Source organism: Electrona antarctica, assembly GCF_951216825.1.
Source record: "Electrona antarctica genome assembly, chromosome: 4".
NCBI classification, from domain to species: Eukaryota; Metazoa; Chordata; class Actinopteri; order Myctophiformes; family Myctophidae; genus Electrona; species Electrona antarctica.
Window position 1 is genome coordinate 47,507,173 of NC_136809.1, and position 22,327 is coordinate 47,529,499.

Here is a 22,327-nt window from a genome sequence, read left to right on the forward strand (position 1 = left end):
GAGTGCATTCACTCTTTCAGATACGTGGAAGGCACCTCAGACATCCCTGTCAACAATGTGATTCCTCTCCCCCAACACCCAGAGCACTTTATGGTGTGTAACCTCTCCAACACAGTGGTCGTCATGAACATGCAGGGTCAGGTGAGCCGACTGCATGTAGTGGTTCTCAAACTGGGGGTCCATCAGCTTTCCAAAAATAGCCGATCTACAAGCTCACAACTGAGCTTGTAGATCTGCTATTTTTTTTCTTAAATGATGACTTCATATAATTGGTCTTGATACAATTTTATATTTGTGATCGGCAAAATAATTCAGTGTTTTTAATGGCACCTGTCTTTTAAAACCTGTGATCATGCTGAAAGTTGAATAAACAAAACATAAATTTCCTACGCTGTGTCTCATAGGAGGGCTGTGAACAGAAACCCGCCTACTAGTGGCATCATCATTGGGCAGTTTTTGTTTTTGTTTCAAACAAGATTTAGATTTTCTTTTTATTTCAATTTTTATTAACACAAGAACAGTAGCTTCTAACTTTACAGGAATAGAAAGCCTGCAGTTTCTATTAGCCTGGATTCCCAATCAATGATGTCACTTGTAGGCGTGTTTCTGAACTGTTCACAGCACTCCAATGAGACAAAGATGGGGTATATTACAATGCGCATAAAGTGAGGACCAATAATACATATTTTATCCTGAAATGTATTGGAAATATTTATTCATACTCATTTGTGTGTCATAGACACATGTATTGATATCACAGGCCAGCTAGGCTAAGATTTTGAACCCAACACCATTTGAAGTCATATCTGTCGTTGCATTTTAAGTTTCATTAACTAATTTGTTTGACCTCTGATCATTCTGTTTTGCTTAAATGCTCTGAATCCATTTCCCCTCAGACTGTGAAGGCCTTCAGTTCAGGAAGAAAAGAAGGGGCAGACTTTGTGTGCTGCACCGTCTCCAGGTCGAAATCAATCCAGTCTGCATCTTGTGGAATGGAACTGAAGAAGACTCTACCCAAGAACTACCCAAGACCTGTTGGGCAAGAACAAAGATCAACCAACTTTTTTTATACACCCCACTGACCCCAGAAGTGGGTTACTGTGTGCTAGCGAGACATAATGTTGATCCATTATTATATTTATTACAGCTTTGTGAATAGACTGAAATTGCAGTTTACAGTTAAACCCTCAGTGTTAATTCATCCAAAAGTAACCAAATTGACCGATATCAAATCACTCACAATAATGCCCCATACCTCCTTCTGTTGTCTCTTTAATTGAACATGATCCTTCCAGTCCAAGACCTCAAGCCAGTTGTCCTGCAATTAGTTAAATTAATACGTTACATCAACACAGCTCAAAAGGTATACATGTGTCAGTTATTCTATGAATTTGCTTTGTGTGAATTAACTTTCCCCACTGTCATTTTATTACCCTCAATGTGAGTCAATGCCATCTTCTGTGATCAAGATTGTTCTCAAAGTGAGAAACACTAAGGACCCCCCCCAAAAAGGTGCTTAAGGAGGTTCCATGGGGTGCCCAGCAAAACGGGTATGAATGCCGGTTTAACCACTTTAATTAATTTGTGGGTCCTTGACAAAAATGTTTGAGAACCACTGATCTAGATACCCAATCCAAATCCACTTTCCAAATCAATAGTGTGAAGCACCGACTACAGACCTTCACTGTGTGTATCTTGGAGCCAACTAGGTGGTAGGTTCTTCTACATAGCTTGGTAGTGAGGGAGAACAGTCGCACAGAGAAGCTGGACCTGACTGTTTTCAGATCAAAGCCCTCCACAGTTTTGTCTTCTTCATCTTCTGCAGCTGCGACAGGTGGGCATAATTGAAGTGGCACACACACACACACACACACACACACTACAGTTAGAAATTGCATGTAGAAGACCATTACATGATAAATTGAACAATCTTTAAGAAATGAATACTTACCCATCTCTGCACTGGTTGGGGGAAGTGCTCTTTCTACCAGGGCCTCAGACAGGCTCAGTACAGAGTCCAGCTCCAGAGCAGCTGCAGTGATGGCTCTCTTAACTGGTGACTGCCTCCTAACAGCCGCCTTCCTGGAAGTCTGAACTGGAACTTGTGCCTGCAATTCCTGCATCATCCCAACAGCCCAGGAGATGCCGTATTGTACACAGTCCACAGTTCCATTGCCTGCGATGCTCATCAAATCCTTGGCCTCATACATCATATTCTTGGCACCGGCAGTGATCTGGGTGATATAGATAATGGCAAATTTAGCACAGAGATGGAACACAATTTTTTTGTTTGAATGAAACAAATTAAGTTACCTTCTCTGTCGGCTTATGGACTACAGGGAAAGTATTCTCAAGCCAGTCAAGACCTATACATGCCAGATCGTTTGCCATGGAAACTGGAAGTATTTCAGGGAGGGTGAAACCATTATTAACAATCCTGGCAAATGTGAATTTGACTAATGACTTCGATTGATTGATTCATTCATTAACAGTTTGCAGAATTACAGTACATTTCAAGTACAACTCAATACAAAAACTGTTAACTGCGAGTGGACACCATAAAGCATTACACTCGTTTACAATAGGGCCCACCATTTTCAATTCATCAAAACATTTAGAGACGTACGAATATAGCCAAAAACAGGAAATCATCATCATAGAAGAGGTAAACATGTTGTTGTGTTGCTTGTAGATCACCTATTTGAACTATTTTAAAAGGTTTTTTAAAATAGTAAAAAATGGCAAATAAGTTTAGGGATAAGGGGTGGCACAACATATAGCCCTTAGTCCCTTGTTTGTGCCGAATCTGGGTTGCACATGGTTTGTTGAACTCCCTCTGGTGTTGTGGGTGTGAACTTTGTTGACATTAAGGAAGTATTTAGACAGGTACATGGGTATCATGATGGTGTAGCGAGATGCTGTACTCTGTCGTCAACCCTAAGCCATTTGAGCCTGTCAAAGTGGGCAGGGGTGAGGTGGGTTCGGGGAGTAAGGCCAAGCAGTAGCCTGACCAGTTTGTTTTGGGAAGTCTGGAGCCTTGTTTTAAGGGTTGTTGTTTTAGAGGTGCATGCATAGTCGAAGAAACCTTGTACGAGGGCTCCCATTAGGGTCTTCAAGGTGTTTTTGTTGACCAGTGAGGAGATCCTGTATAGGAATCTTGTTCTTTGGTTGATTTAGGTTTAATGTGTGTTTAGTTCAATGTTTGTTTTAAAAACGCCATTGACAATGAAGGGAAAAGTTGCATCATCTTGTCCCTAAAACATTAAATGCCATTACCAATAAAGAGAATTTAATGTTTGTTTTGACACCGTTTGTTTCACATCACAATTATGTCACCTAATCATCAATCAGTCCAGCATGACCATGCCGCAGATTTGCCAGCATCCACCTTGTGTTTGATGTGGTCGCTCAAATAGAGGAGGAATGTGTCGGTGGAGTGGGATATTCTGAAGCCTGCTGTTTGCTTACTTGGTAGGCAAGACAAACAGGTTGACCTGATTGCAGTACATCCATAACCATAATAACCTTGTGTCAGTAACAACTAACAAGTCTGCTCCAGCCACTTGTTGAACATGTATGTTATTGTCCATTGTGTGACTCCCTGCCAAGTGTATCCAAACCCTCACCAATGCCCAATAATAACCCAATCAGAAGGCTCATTTAATGTAATGGGTATAGATAGCCTAGTAAAGCCTACACGTTTTAATTCTAGATTATGCCATAAAGGCTATATAGATATACCATACATGCCAGGGAGATGCGTTTTAGAATTATCTTGATATAGGCTACCAGATAGATTTTCAACATGCTATGCTGCTGCATCTCATAGAATCTCTGAAATATGGTAAACGATAGCAAATGCTTACTTTGGGGCTCCAGTCTAATGACGACAGGCGAAACCATGTAAGTCATGGCCTTCATACCATTCTCCACCACTTCACAGACTAGGGGATGTCTACCTCTGGTGTCCACGTACAAAACTGAGAGCATCGTACATGCCGAGTGAACCATCGGTAGTTTGAGTAATTTAAACACCACATTCTGTGAGGAAAGAAGTCAGAGGAAACAAACAAGATTCGACACCATGAGGAAATTATATAAAAGTAAAATAAGTATAAATAGCCTGTTGTTGCAAGTCTTAATTGCATATAATCAGCCAGCCTTATTGTAGCCTACTCACCTGGTTAGAGTTATTCGTCGTCATATTTCACTACACTGTTGAAAAACAAATTGTTTTAGATAATCTTAGATTATTGAATATTAACTCTGCAAATAGGCTATACAAAATCCAGCTTTAGAATGAATTCACAACACACGTCACTATATCGCAAAATTCATATTGGATCAGGCTACTTATGGCCTGGGCTATGGCCATCCAGTTATCAAACACCTAGGCTAGGCTACATTGCAAAGTTTAATTCAGGTGAATCCACCAGATTGTTACTCACATAGTTTACCTAACGCGTTTCAGAAAGTGTTTCTCTTGTTATTCCCGCGGTCAACAACTAAATGATGGTCGGATATTACGTAAGCTAATATATAGGCACGTGCCGGAAATATCAGCCTATAGCTGATAGGGTCTATTGGAAACAAGTGTAATGCTTAATTGGGTCGTCCACTCACAGTTAACAGCCGTTGTATTGAGTTTGTGCTTGAAATGTACTGTAATTCTGCAAACTGTTAATACAGTTTTCAATCAATCAATCAATGTGTTCAACACATGAATGCAGATGGAGATGTTTGCCCCAAGCTGCTGTGTTGTTTTGAGCCATTACAGGTGTTGTTGACACAGCATTTAGCATACAAAATTGTATATTCACTCATATCTCAGATGAAAATGGCACACTATTATTTATTTATTTATTTGCACTCACTGATCCATAGGCCATATAAGTCTAAGTATTGTATTGTTGAGTCAGTTATAATGGTAGGCTACACCCTTTTAACCACTGATGCATTTTGTATGTTTGATGATTAGGCTGCGGCCTCTATGCCGATTATTAATGAACGATTGTTGTCTAAATAAAAGTTAATTATAGTTTGATACTTCATCCACCTATGTGCCTTTATATTATGTAATTGGTAGGCTAGAACGAACGAACCAAATTAGGAGTTACATTTGTGTATCAACTCAGTCAGGTGTTTATTCAAAGTGGGCGCAAACCCCTAGGTGGCGCAGTTGGGTACCCTTAATACGGCCCAGTTCAGCTTTTGTAAGATGTTAAGATGTAAAAACAAACAAACAAAAAGTGTGTGTGCGTGTGTGTGTGTGTGTGTGTGTGTGTGTGTGTGTGTGTGTGTGTGTTTGTGTGTGTGTGTGTGTGTGTGTGTGTGTGTGTGTGTGTGTGTGTTTGTGTGTGTGTGTGTGTGTGTGTGTGCGTGCGTGCGTGCGTGTGTTTGTGCATGTGCGGTGGTTTATAATGTATAGGTATGGAAGATCCAGAGTGGTTTATGTCTGCGCAGGTTCGAGCACGCACACACCAAAAGGGGTCACTTGTCTGAGCTTCTCCAAGGACAGCAGTCAGGTTCTCAGTGCCTCCTTTGACCAGACCATCAGGTGGGATGTAGGCTACTGTATAGTATACTGTCATAGTGACATGCTTTCCATGGTCATGGACAGTCCATGCGGTGTTGGGTGAAATCAGCCCTGAGATATGTATTGTACACTATATGAGGATTCCCACTATGGATGCACTGTTAAGATCCCATTCATTTAAAGATGCAATCTGTCACATTCTTGTCTTTGTGCCTAGGATTCTACCCTGGGCACAAAGTGTGAGCAGCAAATTATGTATATTTACAGTATATCTGTTGAGCTATAACAGAAGAACACGTTTTGGAAGTGAGTTATTTACTTTAGAATCAATCAAACAATCAATCAATCAATCAATCAAGCAATCAAGCAATCAATTAAAAAAGTAGATTAAAAAGTAGATGTAAAGAATGGAAAATAAAACGAGCACAGAAAGCCTGGAAATAGCAGCATGTTAAAATCTGTGCCATGTAATTCAGCAGCCTGACAGTTGCTAGACAAAAACTGTGGTAGACAGTGGTGTGCTTTGTCTGGGGTGATGTCTGTGATACTCTCAGCCTTCACCTTGCCTTGAGTTTCATACATCTTAAGAACCAGTAGGTGTCCTTACTACCCGACCTCGGGAACGAAAACCTCTAACTAGAAAAGTAGACCACCTCCAACAACTGTAGTTGTGTTAGTTATATGTATGTATTAATGAATCCTTAACCCTTTTGGTTACATTTTGTACACCCTGTAAGTTACACATGGATAAATCATTTATGGATAACATAATTTACTGTGTTATATTATTTAAAAACATAACTAAAAAGGTAGAATACAGCATTGACAGAATTGATAAAACGCATAATGTATATTATGCCTTTGGAATCTTTCCATCAATAAATGTATATTGTACGTCAAAAGGATATAATAATACAAGATAAAGAGCTTATTTACATTGTGGTCCTTTGAGTGAGTATGTAAACTGATTGCCACATCACGGTGCATTATGTTTTTGCCCTCCTGTAGTTTTTAGCCTCATATCTATTTGTAACTGAGCGTGTAGCCTACAAATGTAAACAAATGGCCCGATCTTACAGTGTGCACTCATGTACAGCAAGTGCACAAAGGAGTAATCCTCTCTTTCAACTGTTCACGCCATCACACACATGAGGCACACACAGAGACAGCACACGCCTCACTGCTGAGGACTCTTGAATTTCTATTTCTGCATTATGCCGAATGAGGAGCTTGAGTGAAGCACATGGGCTGTGTGGGATGAACGGATGCACCATGTTGTGCTCAGGGACAAAGGCTAGGCTGCCTGCAACATGTGCCTCCTCTTGCAGTTCCACGAGACACTAGACTGCAGTAGTGTGCCTGTATGATGCTATTTCAATATACAGTACCAGAGAGGGAGTGCATTAATGAGCATTAGCTATTTTTGTCGCAGTCTACAGCATCCATTCACTCCTAAATGTATTGTTGTTTCAGCATTGAAGTTATTTCTGATGTGCAGAAACAGCTCTTAATAATATATGAACCCTGTGATTTCAGAATCCATGAACTGAGGTCAGGTAAGACGCTCAAGGAGTTAAGCGGCCACTCTTCTTTTGTGAACGATGCAGCTTTCACTCAAGATGACACACACATCATCAGCGCATCATCTGATGGCACAGTTAAGGTATGCAGACTGATTAGTCATTACAATGTTTTAGTACAGTTTCAGTCTTCTTGCTGGATCATTATTGTGTCCTCTCAATTCATACACTGCAGTATGAAGCCTAATTTATACGATTACTCACCGAAACTAACTCGATTTTCAACTGAAAACAATTATGATTTCAGTTGGAAATCGGTTATATTTTTGTAAAGCACATTGCGTTAAAAGTTAACTAAAACATTACATGTGAACGCTCTAGATCTGGGACGTGAAGACCACAGAGTGCATTCACTCTTTCAGATAAGTGGCAGGCACCTCAGACATCCCTGTCAACAATGTGATTCCTCTCCCCCAACACCCAGAGCACTTTGTGGTGTGTAACCTCTCCAACACAGTGGTCGTCATGAACATGCAGGGTCAGGTGAGCCGACTGCATGTAGTGGTTCTCAAACTGGGGGTCCATCAGCTTTCCAAAAATAGCTGATCTACAAGCTCACAACTGAGCTTGTAGATCTGCTATTTTTTTTCTTAAATTACTTCATATAATTGGTCTTGATACAATTTCCTACGTTGTGTCTCATAGGAGGAGGGCTGTGAACAGAAACCCGCCTACTAGTGGCATCATCATTGGGCAGTTTTTGTTTTTGTTTCAAACAAGATTTAGATTTTCTTTTTATTTCAATTTTTATTAACGCAAGAACAGTAGCTTCTAACTTTACAGGAATAGAAAGCCTGCAGTTTCTATTAGCCTGGATTCCCAATCAATGATGTCACTTGTAGGCGTGTTTCTGAACTGTTCACAGCACTCCAATGAGACAAAGATGGGGTATATTACAATGCGCATAAAGTGAGGACCAATAATACATATTTTATCCTGAAATGTATTGGAAATATTTGTGTGTCATAGACACATGTATTGATATCACAGGCCAGCTAGGCTAAGATTTTGAACCCAAAACCATTTGAAGTCATATCTGTCGTTGCATTTTAAGTTTCATTAACTAATTTGTTTGACCTCTGATCATTCTGTTTTGCTTAAATGCTCTGATTCCATTTCCCCTCAGACTGTGAAGGCCTTCAGTTCAGGAAGAAAAGAAGGGGCAGACTTTGTGTGCTGCACCGCCTCGCCGCATGGAGAGTGGATTTATGGTGTGGGAGAGGACTTGGTGCTCTACTGCTTCAGTTTGGAGACGGGGAGGCTGGTTCCAGTATCTTCGCTCATTAGCAGAGGCTACAGTCAGGAAGCAGTGTATTCACGCATGTGAAATGTTTCACGTAATTTTTATTCTACTGGCACTGTCACTATATATAAAAAAAGAAAAGTTAAACATTACGTTAGACCGAAGGGTGAAAGGGCCCTTCTGTGTGGAGTTTGCATGTTCTCCCCGTGTCCCCTAGGGTAGGTACCCTCACAAAAACATGCAGTAATCCTGGTCATTAAACTGCCTCCCCTGGCCAGCTGGGGCGCCTGATGGAGTCTGTTGCTCTCCCCAGGTTGGCGGAGGGTGTGTAGAGCCCAGGATTACAATAGATAATTGACACAGGGGTGAAAAATGGGTTACAAAATCGTGGGATAAAAATTACAAAAGACCAGCCAGCGGTTCCCAAACCTTTCCAGTGCCAGTGGAGACCCAAAAGATAAATGTGTCTCTACGGGATCCAAACTTACTAGGAATCGATTATGATTATGAATTAATAACTTAAGCACTATTTAATCGTGAAAATGACCCATCTACAAGCCGTCACTTTGAGCCTTGTGAGCTTGTAGATCTACTATCTGTTTTCACTAGTTTTTAAGAATAAATGTAGAAATGTTTTCTTTTATTATTTTTGAAAATCTTTTGACAAAATAAGAATAACACATTATAAATGCGTCCCGAACCAGTGTGTTTGGGATGGGAACCACTGCGTTAGGCACAGTCCAAAAATATAGAACAGCAGGCAGCAACTACAGGTATGCTCAACAGAAAATGGAGCTCATAGCTGAAGTTCAGGAGCAGGACCACACCTCCTGTCAAGCCACCTCCAATCGGGTCACCTCCACCTGTATATAAGAGAGCCCGTCCAACCCAAGGTTCTCCCTCTGTTCTCACTTAGTTTCGTCATCCCTTCCCCCACCCTAATTCTCATCCTACTCCCTCTCTAACCTCTCCTTTTTACAGGTCCCTAAGGCAGGTTCGTCGTGCCCGGGAGCACGGCGGATCCCCGAAGCCTCCCCACCTCGGCTTAAATTACCCGATGACCAGCTGGATGGTCCGTCACGGGTCATCTTCGTTTCTGTTCATTATTCGTCTCGTATCGTTTCATGCATTCTTCTTTTCGTTAATAAATGTTGTTAAACAGTAATCCTAGCTGTTCTATGATTCCTGCATTTCCCACCAGAACAGTCTAAATATCATACATACATAATTGTGTATGTTATTGTTGACTAGTAAAATAAATCAGTGGTACTCCAGTTACTTTCCGTATCCAACAGCCGATTTATATTAATGTTGTATGCACTTAACGTGCTCACTACATTGGTTTGTTGAGATACTAATGTATTTTTATGAATTGGTGTAGTTGTGCATCTGTGGGGTTAGTATGCCTGCAAGGAATTGTCTACCAATATGTATTCTTTTTACAATCTAGTTTGTCTATTGTAAAATTGTGCTCTCATACTGTATCTTGTATACTGTATATCTTGTACATAACACTACAGTTCATGTCAATTTAAACAGTTAACATTGTCTTTGTTATTTATTGCTAGGCCACATTGATGCATACAAAAACAAAATAGGTTTTTTCATTCAATCATTTAAGATTGAATGAAAAAACCTATTGAGCAAATTAAATCAATGTGAATCACTCAATTGTTATATTATGTAAAATAATAAATATCAGATGTACCATCTGTAGATGGTTAACAAGGTCTCACTCAAATGTCCACCCTGGTTCTTTCTTCAGCTACATTGTGGTTATCCAATCTAGTGAAATATTGCATACAGTAGAAAGTGTTTGCTAGTGTGGCTTTTGCCTGATATAGCCTGTTTTACTGACTGCAGGAATGTGTGGAAAAGGAAAACATTGCAACCTTGATCTACAGACTCAGGCTTTAATTATAAATTATGACCATATAATAAACAAGTAAATGATTGGTCCTAATATACATACTTAGTAAGACACTTTGCAATCTTTTTTCTTCTTTACATTAGAATGATGCTGACTTGCCCTGAAATCCTTTAACACTGTTTGCAAGAATTCTGAAAATATGAGAAGTCCTCCCATTGAGCATTGTAGTTCACTTTTAAAATATCCTAGCCGTAGGCCAAAATGTTAATTGAAGAAATTAAACTGAACCACAAGCAGCTGTTGAGTTATGGAGGATAAGCCGGTTTTAGCCTTTCATCCAAATTAACCTAAGGTTAAGAAGCTACAGATTGGTTGTTTTATCCAACATGTGGTTCCCAAAAACACGTTGGCTGTAAAGTCATATTTACATTTGTTTGTAACAAGCATACTGTGACTTAATCATTTATAGTCAACTGGGGCAAAATATGGCAAACAGCAAACATACCAGCACATGATGCAATCATGCACAATTTGCACATCTTTAAACTGGAGAAGGAAACATTTCCAAGGCAGTAAGCAATCTGTAAAAACTTTGAAAATAGTGCCTTAATGAGAAACAAATAGCAAGGTTATGGCAAAAAATAATAGATAAGCCTACCATAATAATTATTCAATTGTATGATTGCATTGTGGCTCTGCAACAATTCACAGGTCACAAACCCGCCATGTTTATTTAGAATATCTTCCCACAAATCCGAATAAGGCTATGCAAGACAATAGTCAATATTTCTCCACGGTGAAAATGTTAAATAAAAGTAAATTACTTTGAACAAATTAAGTAGCTTGGAATGAATTAACCACCATCAACACATGTGCCATTATTTAGATATAGCCCTTAAAAAAAAGGGTATATTGTATGTTCAGTCACTCTGCACATAAAATACACCCAGCACTGAACACGGAATAATGAAAAGAGCCATTTGTCCTCATCGAGGGGTTTTCCAGCTCACTCAGGCAAACAGCTTATTATGGCATCATTTTAAAACGTAAATGGCTGAAACAGTGTTTGATTAGGCAAAAATGTAGGTCTAAAGCCCAAACCACACCAAAGGGTTGCGTTCGGACAAAACGGTTTACCTTAAAAAACATTTCGTCCCAACGCAACCCTTTGGTGTGGTTTGGGCTTTACCCTCTGCAAGCCACAAACAGCAGTGGTCCTTGAGCTAGTTGATGAAAGAACAAAAGAAAGAAAGAAATCTAAAAAAGGGTTAACACAACAAAATATTTCAATGAGTCCCATGAGTAAATTTAAATCCCTGTGCAGGTACATTAACAGGATCCTTTCAGTCCACAAAAACGGTACAATAACTGTACAACACAAACAACCAGGTAGAACTTGCTTCAATCACAGCTCCATATATCCAACATATAAGACCACAATATTAGAAATGAACATTTAATAAAATAATTAAAGGGAAAAAAAAAAGTGCACAAAACTGTCAAAAGGGTGCATTTCTTGATACAAAGATTGGGGCTCAAGGTTAGGAGGAAAAAAAAGGTTGGGGTTCTTTTTAAGACGTCTGGCACTGGACACCACCAGCAGTGGCAAAGTCATCTTCTTCCATAGTGGTTGGGGTGGTGTGGTTGCGGTGGTGTTTTTTTCTCTTTTCAAAATCACAGTCCTCTAGTTCAGAATAGATGTAGAGGTCATCATCCATGCTCTCTGGCTGATCTGCCTCCATCTTTTCTGGAAGGTACCCCTCCAACTCTTTCAGCTTGTTCTTGGGGAGGAAATTGGCTTGTGGAAACGCCACCTGGAGTTAGAACCAAACATAAGTTACATAGGATCATTCATGGCACAATGGCACACATTATGAGTATTATGTCAATAGAACATTTTGTTTAGCGACAAAGAGATAATCAACCAGGTGCTCGTAGGGTGACCAGATGTCCCCCTTTGCGTGGGACAGTCCCTCATTGCCAGGACTTTTCAGGCGTCCCACAAATTGAGACCACGTCCCACATTGTGACTGGCAGGCCTCACTGCTGAAATGCCTTAACAGTTAGTCCCCTAATAGTTGACTCTCTTGCCTCTTTCCTGCAAGATGTGTTATTATTATGTCTGTTAAAATAACATGAGAAATATCCCCTAGGCTATGGTACCAAGTCGGCCATACCACCCATGAACCTTGCATTTAAAACAAAATGTGAGACAGATCAGTTTGGATCTGATTCTGGTCACTAAAAGGGCATCGAGGGCTTTCCTGTTGTTCTGTAGCTGCTATGAGGTCTATAGTGGCTCAGTGCAGGGTGACAGGTCTGTCTATGAGGTCTATAGTGGCTCAGTGCAGGGTGACAGGTCTGTCTATGAGGTCTATAGTGGCTCAGTGCAGGGTGACAGGTCTGTCTATGAGGTCTATAGTGGCTCAGTGCAGGGTGACAGGTCTGTCTATGAGGTCTATAGTGGCTCAGTGCAGGGTGACAGGTCTGTCTATGAGGTCTATAGTGGCTCAGTGCAGGGTGACAGGTTTGAACTGCATGGCCAAATTGTGTCTCTTTATAGACATAGCTTGAAACAGAACTTGTATTCTCAGTTGAGATTCTGGTTGGTTTACATTACTGGTCAGGTCAGTGGTCAGGCTGCATTCAGGTGTTAAAATACCAACATAAGTCAGAAGTCCATGAGCCAGAGCTCCAAATGTGGGCTATGATTACCTAATCTGGGTTCCCAGGAGTTTTCGAGACGAGATTACCAAATGAGTAGGCAAAGCCATAGAAGACATTTTTTAAATTTCGACGTCAGGCCTAAATGGGTTAATATAGATTAAACGGTTTCAAGTAAAGTACCGTATGATGACCCTTCTACATGAGTTTTTTGATATTTATTTTCACCTAGGTGAATTGGATGACACATTTTAAGAAATTATGAAATTGTACATTTAAATATGCAAATTAGGCATTATATAGAAAAACATGATTTTGCATAACTTTCCAGAATCAAAATCGGAAAAATGTGATATAACCAGAGGCAACCTTCTTATTTAATGTTGTTTACATGTTAGAATCAAAGGTTTTAAGTAATAAGTCGCTAACCCCGTCCCGTCCCCCATGTCCCACACAAGTGATACTTCTGCCCCTCAAATGAACACTTTGGATCTGGTCACCCTAGGTGCTTGATGGAGGTGCAAAAAAGTTTAAAAGTAGACTGGTGTTCAAAGATCAGTGGGACTGCAATACTGAGGAAAAGGCACACTCAAAAAAGGTATAAAAATGAGTGCTTGGATCACTGCCTTTTCTTCAGAACATTTTGTACAGTATGTGCAGGAAAAGCACAAGCCATACCTTAAATTCAATGATAAGACGTCCCTTCTCAAATGTCCTGCGGAGCATGGGCATCCCTTCCTCCGGGACACACTTCTTGTCTCCAGGCTTGATTAATTTCCCTTAAGGGAACACGATGGTTTCAGTTTCAACATACATTTATTAATTATTAAATATAAGAGACAGTGCCACAGGCAGTGTCAGCCATAAGATTGTCATCTCAAAAGGAAAACTAGAAAAAGTGCCCTTCTGGGCACAGGTCTCCACCAGGAGGATAGGAGTGTGTGTGATGTTTGGCAAAATGTTTAGGAGTAATATAATCATGTTTTGTGTGTGTGTGTGTGTGTGTGTCACGGCTTGGCCTGTTGAAAACTGTCAAGTGGCATTTCTTCCTCAGCCTAGTGGGAATATGCATGCACAGTTTCACCGCAATCGGACGCTGCGTTGAGTAGTTGTGGCGATTTGTACAAAACGGGTACAAAGCGGGCTACTCCTGAAAAGTTTAGAAGCCAATCGTAGGCAATGAAGGTGGATTATGAGAAATCAAACAAACCCGTCTTGATCACATGACTATGGAGAGCATGTGTACCGATTTGCGTGAAATTTGGATAACATCTGAAGGAGTAATATTAGAAAATTTGTTTTACATATGTCGGCCTCCTGGTGGCGCTATAAAGAGCAGATGTGAAAAATTCCAGGCAAAGATTTTTCCTTGGCCTCTAGGGAGTTGGCATACAAAGTTATCCACAAATCCGTGCAGTTGGAGGTAAAAACTATTTTCGGCCAGTTATAGCGCCACCATGAGGCTGAGTTGAAAATGTTCACGTGGCATTTATTCCTTGGCCTAGTGGGAATGTGCGTGCGCAATTTCACGGAAATCACACAATGTGTTCATGATTTGCAGCATTTTGTTTGAAACTGAGCACTCCTGCGAACTTTGGAAGCCAATCTTAGCCAATCAGGATGGAGTCTGAGAAATCTGAAAGACCCGTTTCGTTGAATGGCTCTAGAGAGACTGTGTACCAATTTGCGTGATGTTTGGACAAAATCTGTAGGTGTACTGTCCAAAAGCTTGTTTTGCACAAAGTGGCCTCCTGGTGGCGCTATAACAGGCCGTTCTGGAAATTTTGGGGCAGAGGTTCATCGTTGGCATCCATGGAGTGTGTGTGCATAATGTGGCATCGACCGGGTTAACGGTGCCGGAGATTAGCTGTTCACAGACGGACGGACACACGGACGGACGGACGGAGTGCAAAACATACTATTTCCCCATGCCTTCGGCCTGGTGGAGACAATAACAGGGGAGCATAACAAGGGCAACACGACAGTCTGGTTTACCTGGATGTGATGTGATCAGGAGGGTTCTATTGTCCAGGGTCGGAACAGCCTTCTGGAAACCACACAAAGACTCAACCAGCTGCAACTCCATGGTCATGAACAGATTCTCTCCTTGCCTGGTGGCAACAAGACGTCCAGATTAAACACGGGAAAAACCGCCTGGTGCATTATGCAGGCTGCAAAATGCGAGTGACTATTTGGTACAGCATTGACCTTATGCAGACTGTGGCCATCTTGCCATTAAGTTAATGGCAGGGTGGTAACTAGCCGCAATTTTGCCATTGACAGCCCATACATCCAAACAGAAACGTCCCATCTGTATGTATTAAACGTCAAACTCACCAACATGGCAGCTGTATGAAAAGCTTGAATTATCCTCTTTCGATCTTTCGAAAGTGCTTGTTTCATAAAAATCCATCGTAGACATTTTATGAGCTACTTTCTGCCAAGCACTTCATTGCACCGCTACAAATGAACGTAATGGAACTGCAATCTAGTCTTCCAGTCTCTCCAATCTTGCTATTGGCACCTCCACTACCCATAAAACTGCAAACCTTTAATCTAAATCCAGTGATTCAAAGCAAAATCTGGATTTGATTCAGCTAACACTTTAAAAGTCAAGCGGTAAGACACCACTAATTTGTTGTAGTTTAACCATCGCTTCTTACCATTGCACTTGGATCTGGGCTTCAAGGCATGGCACAGCTGTAGAGTGATATTCTGTGCGGGCCTATTTGATGAGGGGGCATTCAAATCCTTTGGGCTGTGGTTCAGGAATATAAGATTCCAAGAAATCACTACTTTCGGTACCTAGAGGTACAGTTTGGATGTATGGGCTGTCAATTGCTAGTTACTACCTTGCATAAGGACATTCAACGCAGCTGGGTAAGTATTCACCTCGTCGTTGCATGGCAACCACAGAATCACGTGTCATATCAATTTAAGCTAGTTAACAGTCATTTGTGCTACTGCTACCATGTGTGCTACTACCATACTATACGTCACTAATCAGGTAAATTGGAAATCAAACTCTTTATAAAAAAAAGATACTTCCATTAGTTTACCGGAAAACATTATGCAAGCATTTGAAGATGTTTGGTACTCATGTTACCTGGTGAAACATGAATGTTCTCTTTGGTCCAGGACAATGACAATATCACCAGCGTCCAGTCCTGGTTCTTGGTCTCCTTCACCATGGAAAACTATTTTCTGGCCATCTCTCATTCCTGTGCAAATTAAGTCAAATGTGTTTTTTTCTGTTAATTTATGAGAAATGTACCTTTACCATATTTAGAGACTACCTCTAATATGATGTAGTACTATGCAAACACGTGGTCTGTAAATTGTTTAAGCAGCACAAGATGCGCAAACATCCATTCCAACACTCCCACCTTGTTCAATGGTGACCTCCAAGATTTTTTTCTGTCGCAGAATTTTGGCTCCACCACAGCCTTTACAGCGGTCCTTGTGGCTAATGCGCTGTCCTTGGCCCTGGCAGCTATGACACACAGTGCTCATCTGCTGAGCCATTCCTGGTGTAATCTGGTGCCAGCGAACCTGCACACCTGTACCTTGGCAGGGCATGCACATCTCTGCAGCTCCCTTTCGACTCCCACGTCCTAACAAAGGAAAAATAATCAGACCAGTCTGAAGTGAGTGGTGCAACAGCGCCCCCTGTTCGTACCCAAAACATACATAGGGACACAGGGTCACAGCCAGGGACAGACAAAGCTGGACATTGGAGTGGCTGCACCCTATGGTTGCACCACTCAAAAAGAAATGTCGGTGGATTTTCAGAGCATGTTTATTTTAATAATCAAGAATCAACCGATGATGTCGTTACTGCTTGGATCAATGGAACTTCATAATATTATAGAATATTGGTCCTTCTCTTGCAGACAAAATAGTAAAGTCAGAACAGTTGTATACACAAAAGAGCAATCGCAGCTGATTGTGAAGAACAAGCGTACAAAAGGAAAACATTAACCAATATTTATTTCATGTGTGCCAACATTCAAGTAGAACTTTAGCACAGTAAAATAATGTGTCACAGTCTGACAATAGTTTTGAGTTGCCTACCTATCTCCAAAGTCAATCTTTTTTTAAGGTGCAGTCACATCTGACTAATCATGTGATGACACTTTTATAGCCAGGAACATGCCACTGCTTCAGTCATGTTATTTAATCGATGTGCATCAATTATTCAAGGTTTGATTATTTATTCGACAGCCCTACAAAGAACATAACATTTCCACATGGTAACAACATTGTATAGGACAGTGAGTGGTTCTCAAACATTTTCATGTCAAGGACCTCAAATTGATATGCATTAGGCCGCCGACCCCCATTTGAAAGTATTTAGTGCCAGGAACCCCCATAAGGTTGTTGTTGATTAGATTTAGTACGGAATTAGAATTTAGAACTGTCTACACAGTGGGTTGAGGAGACAACAGTGGAGTGTGAAACCTATGAGAGAAAATCATTTTCTCATTGGGCAAACTTCTAGCCAGTGAAATGATTGTGAAATGAAACAGTTCCTCATTTTACTGGGAAGTATACAGCCCATGGAACCCCCTCAAGGATTCCTGCATCCCACTTTGAGAACCACTGGTAGGATATGACTTACCATCACATTTTTCACAAAGTACATTCTTCTGAAGAGAAAGTTTTCTTTTAGCTCCATTATAAAGATCTTCCAAAGACACTGTAAGCTGATGAACAATATTCTTTCCTGGAATTGGAGAAGAACATTACATTTCAATTCTACAGAAGACAATTCAAGGAAATATGCTAAAACAATGCAACTCTCATGATAGGGTTTACATCTCAAACACACAATCAACATCAACGCAGCACGCTTTGTACCTTTTAGATTAAATCTATAGTCAGACACACACACACACACACACACACACACACACACACACACACACACACACACTACACACACTTTAGCATACCTCTTAGCTTGGCTCTTTGGCCACCTCCTCCAAAAAACATGTCAAAGATGTCCATGGGTGATGCAAAACTCCCACCACCAGCACATCCACCACCACCAGTTCCACCTTCCTTTATTGCCTTCTCGCCTCCTCGGTCATACACTTTTCTCTTCTGCGCGTCGGACAATACCTCATATGCTTGAGATATCTGCTTGAACTGCACAGAAAGAAATAGACATATTTGTGTTCACAAAATATGCCTCATGGAAAAACTGCAATGGCAACATCTAGTCTCTCAGAAAGAATATATATACCATGACGACCTTATGTGTACACTTAGTTTGCACTCTTGCAGGTGTACATTTATATTCCATTCTAGAATTCTTCAAAATCGACAGAGCAAAGTATTCTGAGTTTTGAGTAGAGCATATAATACGTATACTGCACAAATGTCAATTTATGGTAATAAACAACAAATTACCTTCTCCCCCTCTGTAGGATTCTTGTCGGGGTGGTATTTCAAGGCCAGTTTTCGATAGGACTTTTTCAGCTCATCTGGTGTGGCACTGGGCTTCACACCCAACACATCATAAAATCCTGTTTCCTTAACCATGGTTTTCTTAGAGGATTAACCTGAGAAAGTAAATAAAAACAACAGACAAGCGATGACAGGACCATTCAGTTCCATTTACAGAGTTAAATGAACACAGGATTATATTAATCACGAACCCCTTCCCTCCCACAGCTACTTCTAGTCTTTTTGAAATATGTATGTGTTTTGGAATCACATCTGTCTTTCTTCAGTAACAAATGTGTCTGTTTCAGGTGTTAGTTCAGGTGAGGATCATTCCCACCTCCAATGTCGAAACGTTAAATAAATAAATATACAGCATCGTGGCTACGAGTGTGCAGCCTTTTTCTTATTTTTACTCGTTTACTGCCTGCCGATTCATACTCCTATTTTACCGCTGTAGTGCCGAAATGATTTCGGCTCGTCAGAAATTTTCAGTAGACCTGAAGAGCCGACTTTAGGACGGTACCCGGTACCCGCCCCCCCGAACCTCAAATGACGTCACATTGTAGGCTCTACAGAGCCGAACCGACTTTTATTCGGCTCTAAAATAGGAGTATGAATCGCGCCTTAGACCAGCACCTCACCAACACTGGTGTACAGTGCGCCCTTTCCTGTTTTGTCTAGAGGATCATTTATGTGCCATAGTAGATGTGGTGCAATTCCCACGGTGCTTATTCCAGTTAGCCATCCCTTTATTAATGCTCTGTCACACTTCAATAAAACTGCTAATACGGTTACAGACCGGTTTTGACCTTCAATTTGCACATTTCATGTAGCAGTTAGTTACAAGTGGAGGGTATAATTGGTGGACTTCCCAAAACAAACTGGTCAGGCTACTACTGGCCAGGCTACCACCACCTCACCCTGTCCCCTGCCCATTTTGACAGGCTGGAATGGCTAACAGTACAGCATCTTGCAATGGGTCTGGTCCACAAGATTCGCTACACCACCAAGATACATATATGTACCTGTCTAAATACTTCCTTAATGTCAACGAAGTTCACACCCACAACACCAGAGGGAATTCAACAAACCATGTGCAACCCACATTCGGCACAAACAAGGGACTAAATTGTTAATAAATACTTCAAGCAACAACAAAAAAACATTAACTCGCATTAACTACTATGGCAAAGTAGCCTTGGATCAAGACTATCATTACTTTCAAGACTATCATAATATTTGATAGTCTGACTTTTACCAAGAAAAGCTCAGACTCGATAAAAATACATATACGACTGTCTTGTTCTAAGGTAGCCATGGTTCACATGACGCTCGTCATGGCTTAACTTCCGCCTGTTTTACGCGATCGCTACATTTACATTGTAAACGTGTACATAAACATTCAGATTCCAAATATAAAGTACTCGCCACATGTGCCACGGGTGTTAAAAATGTGCTGGTCCAATGATTAGCATTGCTGCACCCCGCGTTGTTTAATAAAAAGCAGCTGTTTTTTGCCATTGGCTTTCAACTACGCGCCCCTATCGGTTGGGAGGAGTGTGGCACTCGGTGTGTTCGATATAGGCACGCTGACCGCCCTGCCAATACAGACTAATAGGCGAGTGCGCTCCCGGTGTGCAACTGTGAATTTCCCAAACGAACCCCGTTTGAGAAAAGTAGCCGGGGAGCTCGGATAAAAATGCTTTTTATTAAACAACGCTGGATGCAGCAATGCTAATCGCTGTACCAGCAAATTTCTAACACCCGTGGCACATGTGGCGAAGACTTTATATTTTAAATCGGAATGTTTATATACACACATTGACTGTAAATGTAGCGATTGCGCAAACAGGCTGCAGTTGCGCCATGACTGTCATGATAATCACGACATGTTTCATGGCTAACTTTTACCAAGAAAAGCTCAGACTCGATAAAATACATATACGACTGTCTTGTACAGATGTAGATGAAATGAAGGACTAGCATACGTTCTTAGTTCGAAACTGTCTGTCATGCTAAGAAAACAATAATGTCGATGCCACAACATAATTGTGGTAACGTTATAGCTGCCGTTTCTCACAGGTAGGTCAAGCAACAATTTTAGAATACGGTGGAAAAACCTTCCAACTATGTGTTGTGTGTTCTATGGACACTTCTAACAGAGCTGGAAAACAGTAAACACATCACCGAAGAGTAGACTGTTAGCATAACATGCTGCAATGCTAAGCTAGGCAACTAGCGCGCCATTCACCAGGCCTAGTTTGGGGCTAACCAAGTTGAACCCTCAAGTAAACCAACATCATTACTATGTACATAATATAGCTACAAATAGGTGTCGGTGGATTCATACCTGTTGAAATAAAGTATTTCAATTTGGAGAAGTTGAGAGAAAGGGTCACCAGTTCACTTCACTCACAGATAACAGATATGTTCTTCACCCTCTGTGTCTCTCCAGACTAGAGTCTCAACCTTCGAACTCGGTCTCGGCCTGAATAGAAACTACTAGAGTACTCAGTACAGATACAAGGACAAGCCAATGACGTCATTATAACAGGCATAGTCGTAGGTAGGCACTAGGCAGCCTGGACTGAGACAAGCTGGAGTTGGAAATACATTGTTTTCAACGAGGGAGGAGAGCTTATAGGCATGTGTGCAACATGACAACTGTTTTAAAGTATTGTACAGTAACAACCAAAGTCTCTTTAATGTTTATGTTGTACGATTACTACAAAACAATCTAAAATACAGGGATTTAACATCATTAAAGCTGGGCTGTTGCCTGGGTCCAATGCATTTCTGCCTACTTCCGGTGCGTAACTCTGGTGGTAGGGATGGGAAACTTTGACGATGGATGGACCGGGCCCAGGGCCAAATTAGCCATGGGGCCACGCCCAGGGGCCCTTGGGCATTGGCTTTCAGGGGCCCTTCAGGGAAACTGGACTGCGCTCTACTGGGTTTGAGGCTCTGAAAAGGGCTCCTGGGGACCTTCATTGGCTGTCGATTGTGTTAGGTAAAAAAGATGAAAAAAAACGAGAAGACCCCAAAATTCTTCTTGTTTTTTCGCCCCGATTTTCAGAAGCTAGACTGGGCAAGATCTCAAGAGGCCTATCTCACAGCCCTTCCCCGCCCCCTTTCCAGACCTAGTGGTGTTGACGTGACGTCACTTCATAGACATTACATGTTAAAAGACCTACATTCAGAAGCCATAAACAACGCTTTATACTATTTGGTTTAGCGGTCTTAACATCTTGTTTTCTTCATAATAATATTGGTCTTTGGTCTGTAGCTCTGGTCCATAACCAGAGCTACAGTACTAAAATATCAGTTAAAGGACCACTTCACCACTTTTCAATATCTTCATATTCATATAATTGGTCCTCACTAATCATGATAAAATACCCCAAAAAAATCTGTGTCTCATTAGCCTTTTTTTTAGGCTTAATTCCAGGAAGAAAAGTGTTTCATAGGACTAGGAGGACTGTGGGCAGTTCAGAAACCGGCCCACCAGTGACATCATTGTGTTAGGCAGATTCTTTTTAAAAAAGATTTAAAAATATACATATTTAGATTTTTATTATCATGAGAACGATGGCTTCCATTTTCGCTTTGCAACTTTTCAGAAATAGAAAGCCTGCAGTTTCTACGGTATTAGCTTGGATTGCATCGATGCCGTCTTATGAGACAGAGACTGAGTAAAACAAATGGTGCTATTTTACCATGATCATTAGATATGAGCTAGCCCAAACATTTAGACTCTCGTAGAGGTTTTTTTCGATTCTGAATCGAAAAAAACCTCTACGAGAGTCTAAATGTTTGGGCTAGATATGAGCATTGAGCATAGGTTGAAAAGTGGTCCTTATCCAAGTTAACCTCGCGTCACCTGGTCACCATACTTTCAAATCAAAGTTGAGCTTGTAGATCAGCTATTTTCTAATTATCTTGAAGAATGTGAAACATTTTGAATATATTTCAATATTTAATAA

General features: G+C 40.9%; 2 protein-coding genes across 4 annotated transcripts; both read right to left on the minus strand.

Annotated features, from left to right (window-relative positions):
- Positions 1 to 698: 698 nt before the first annotated feature.
- Positions 699 to 4,558, minus strand: LOC306922332 (perilipin-2-like). 3 transcript variants are annotated; one of them, XM_079499859.1, is made up of 8 exons: positions 4,449 to 4,558; positions 4,181 to 4,215; positions 3,867 to 4,041; positions 2,314 to 2,396; positions 1,952 to 2,234; positions 1,680 to 1,825; positions 1,256 to 1,318; positions 699 to 1,032 (listed from the first exon to the last, which is right to left on the minus strand). In XM_079499859.1, the coding sequence occupies exons 2-8, from the start codon at positions 4,202 to 4,204 to the stop codon at positions 910 to 912; spliced, it is 897 nt and encodes a 298-aa protein (XP_079355985.1). In that variant the 5' UTR covers positions 4,205 to 4,215; positions 4,449 to 4,558; the 3' UTR covers positions 699 to 909. The 3 variants fall into 3 exon arrangements, with proteins under 3 accessions (XP_079355985.1, XP_079355983.1, XP_079355984.1); XM_079499857.1 differs by having other exon boundaries at positions 1,241 to 1,318; XM_079499858.1 differs by having other exon boundaries at positions 1,241 to 1,318; positions 4,181 to 4,210; positions 4,449 to 4,527.
- Positions 4,559 to 10,258: 5,700 nt separating this feature from the next.
- dnaja1 (DnaJ heat shock protein family (Hsp40) member A1) lies at positions 10,259 to 20,850 on the minus strand. Its single transcript, XM_079498807.1, has 9 exons — positions 20,695 to 20,850; positions 18,309 to 18,460; positions 17,849 to 18,044; positions 17,515 to 17,619; positions 16,280 to 16,507; positions 16,000 to 16,114; positions 14,889 to 15,004; positions 13,572 to 13,672; positions 10,259 to 12,043 (listed from the first exon to the last, which is right to left on the minus strand). Exons 2-9 carry the CDS (start codon positions 18,438 to 18,440, stop codon positions 11,801 to 11,803), a joined length of 1,236 nt encoding a protein of 411 aa, XP_079354933.1. The 5' UTR covers positions 18,441 to 18,460; positions 20,695 to 20,850; the 3' UTR covers positions 10,259 to 11,800.
- Positions 20,851 to 22,327: the final 1,477 nt, after the last annotated feature.

Coding starts and splice junctions, on each gene's coding strand:
- dnaja1 (XM_079498807.1), bottom strand. CDS start 18,440: ATGGTTAAGGAAACAGGATTTTATGATGTGTTGGGTGTGAAGCCCAGT. Junction 16,508..17,514: donor ACTTTGTGAAAAATGTGATG/GTAAGTCATATC, acceptor TTCCTTTGTTAG/GACGTGGGAGTCGAAAGGGA. Junction 13,673..14,888: donor CCTGATCACATCACATCCAG/GTAAACCAGACT, acceptor TGTTCCCTTAAG/GGAAATTAATCAAGCCTGGA.
- LOC306922332 (XM_079499857.1), bottom strand. CDS start 4,204: ATGACGACGAATAACTCTAACCAG. Junction 4,042..4,180: donor CGACGAATAACTCTAACCAG/GTGAGTAGGCTA, acceptor CTTTCCTCACAG/AATGTGGTGTTTAAATTACT. Junction 2,397..3,866: donor CATTAGACTGGAGCCCCAAA/GTAAGCATTTGC, acceptor AAATACTTCCAG/TTTCCATGGCAAACGATCTG.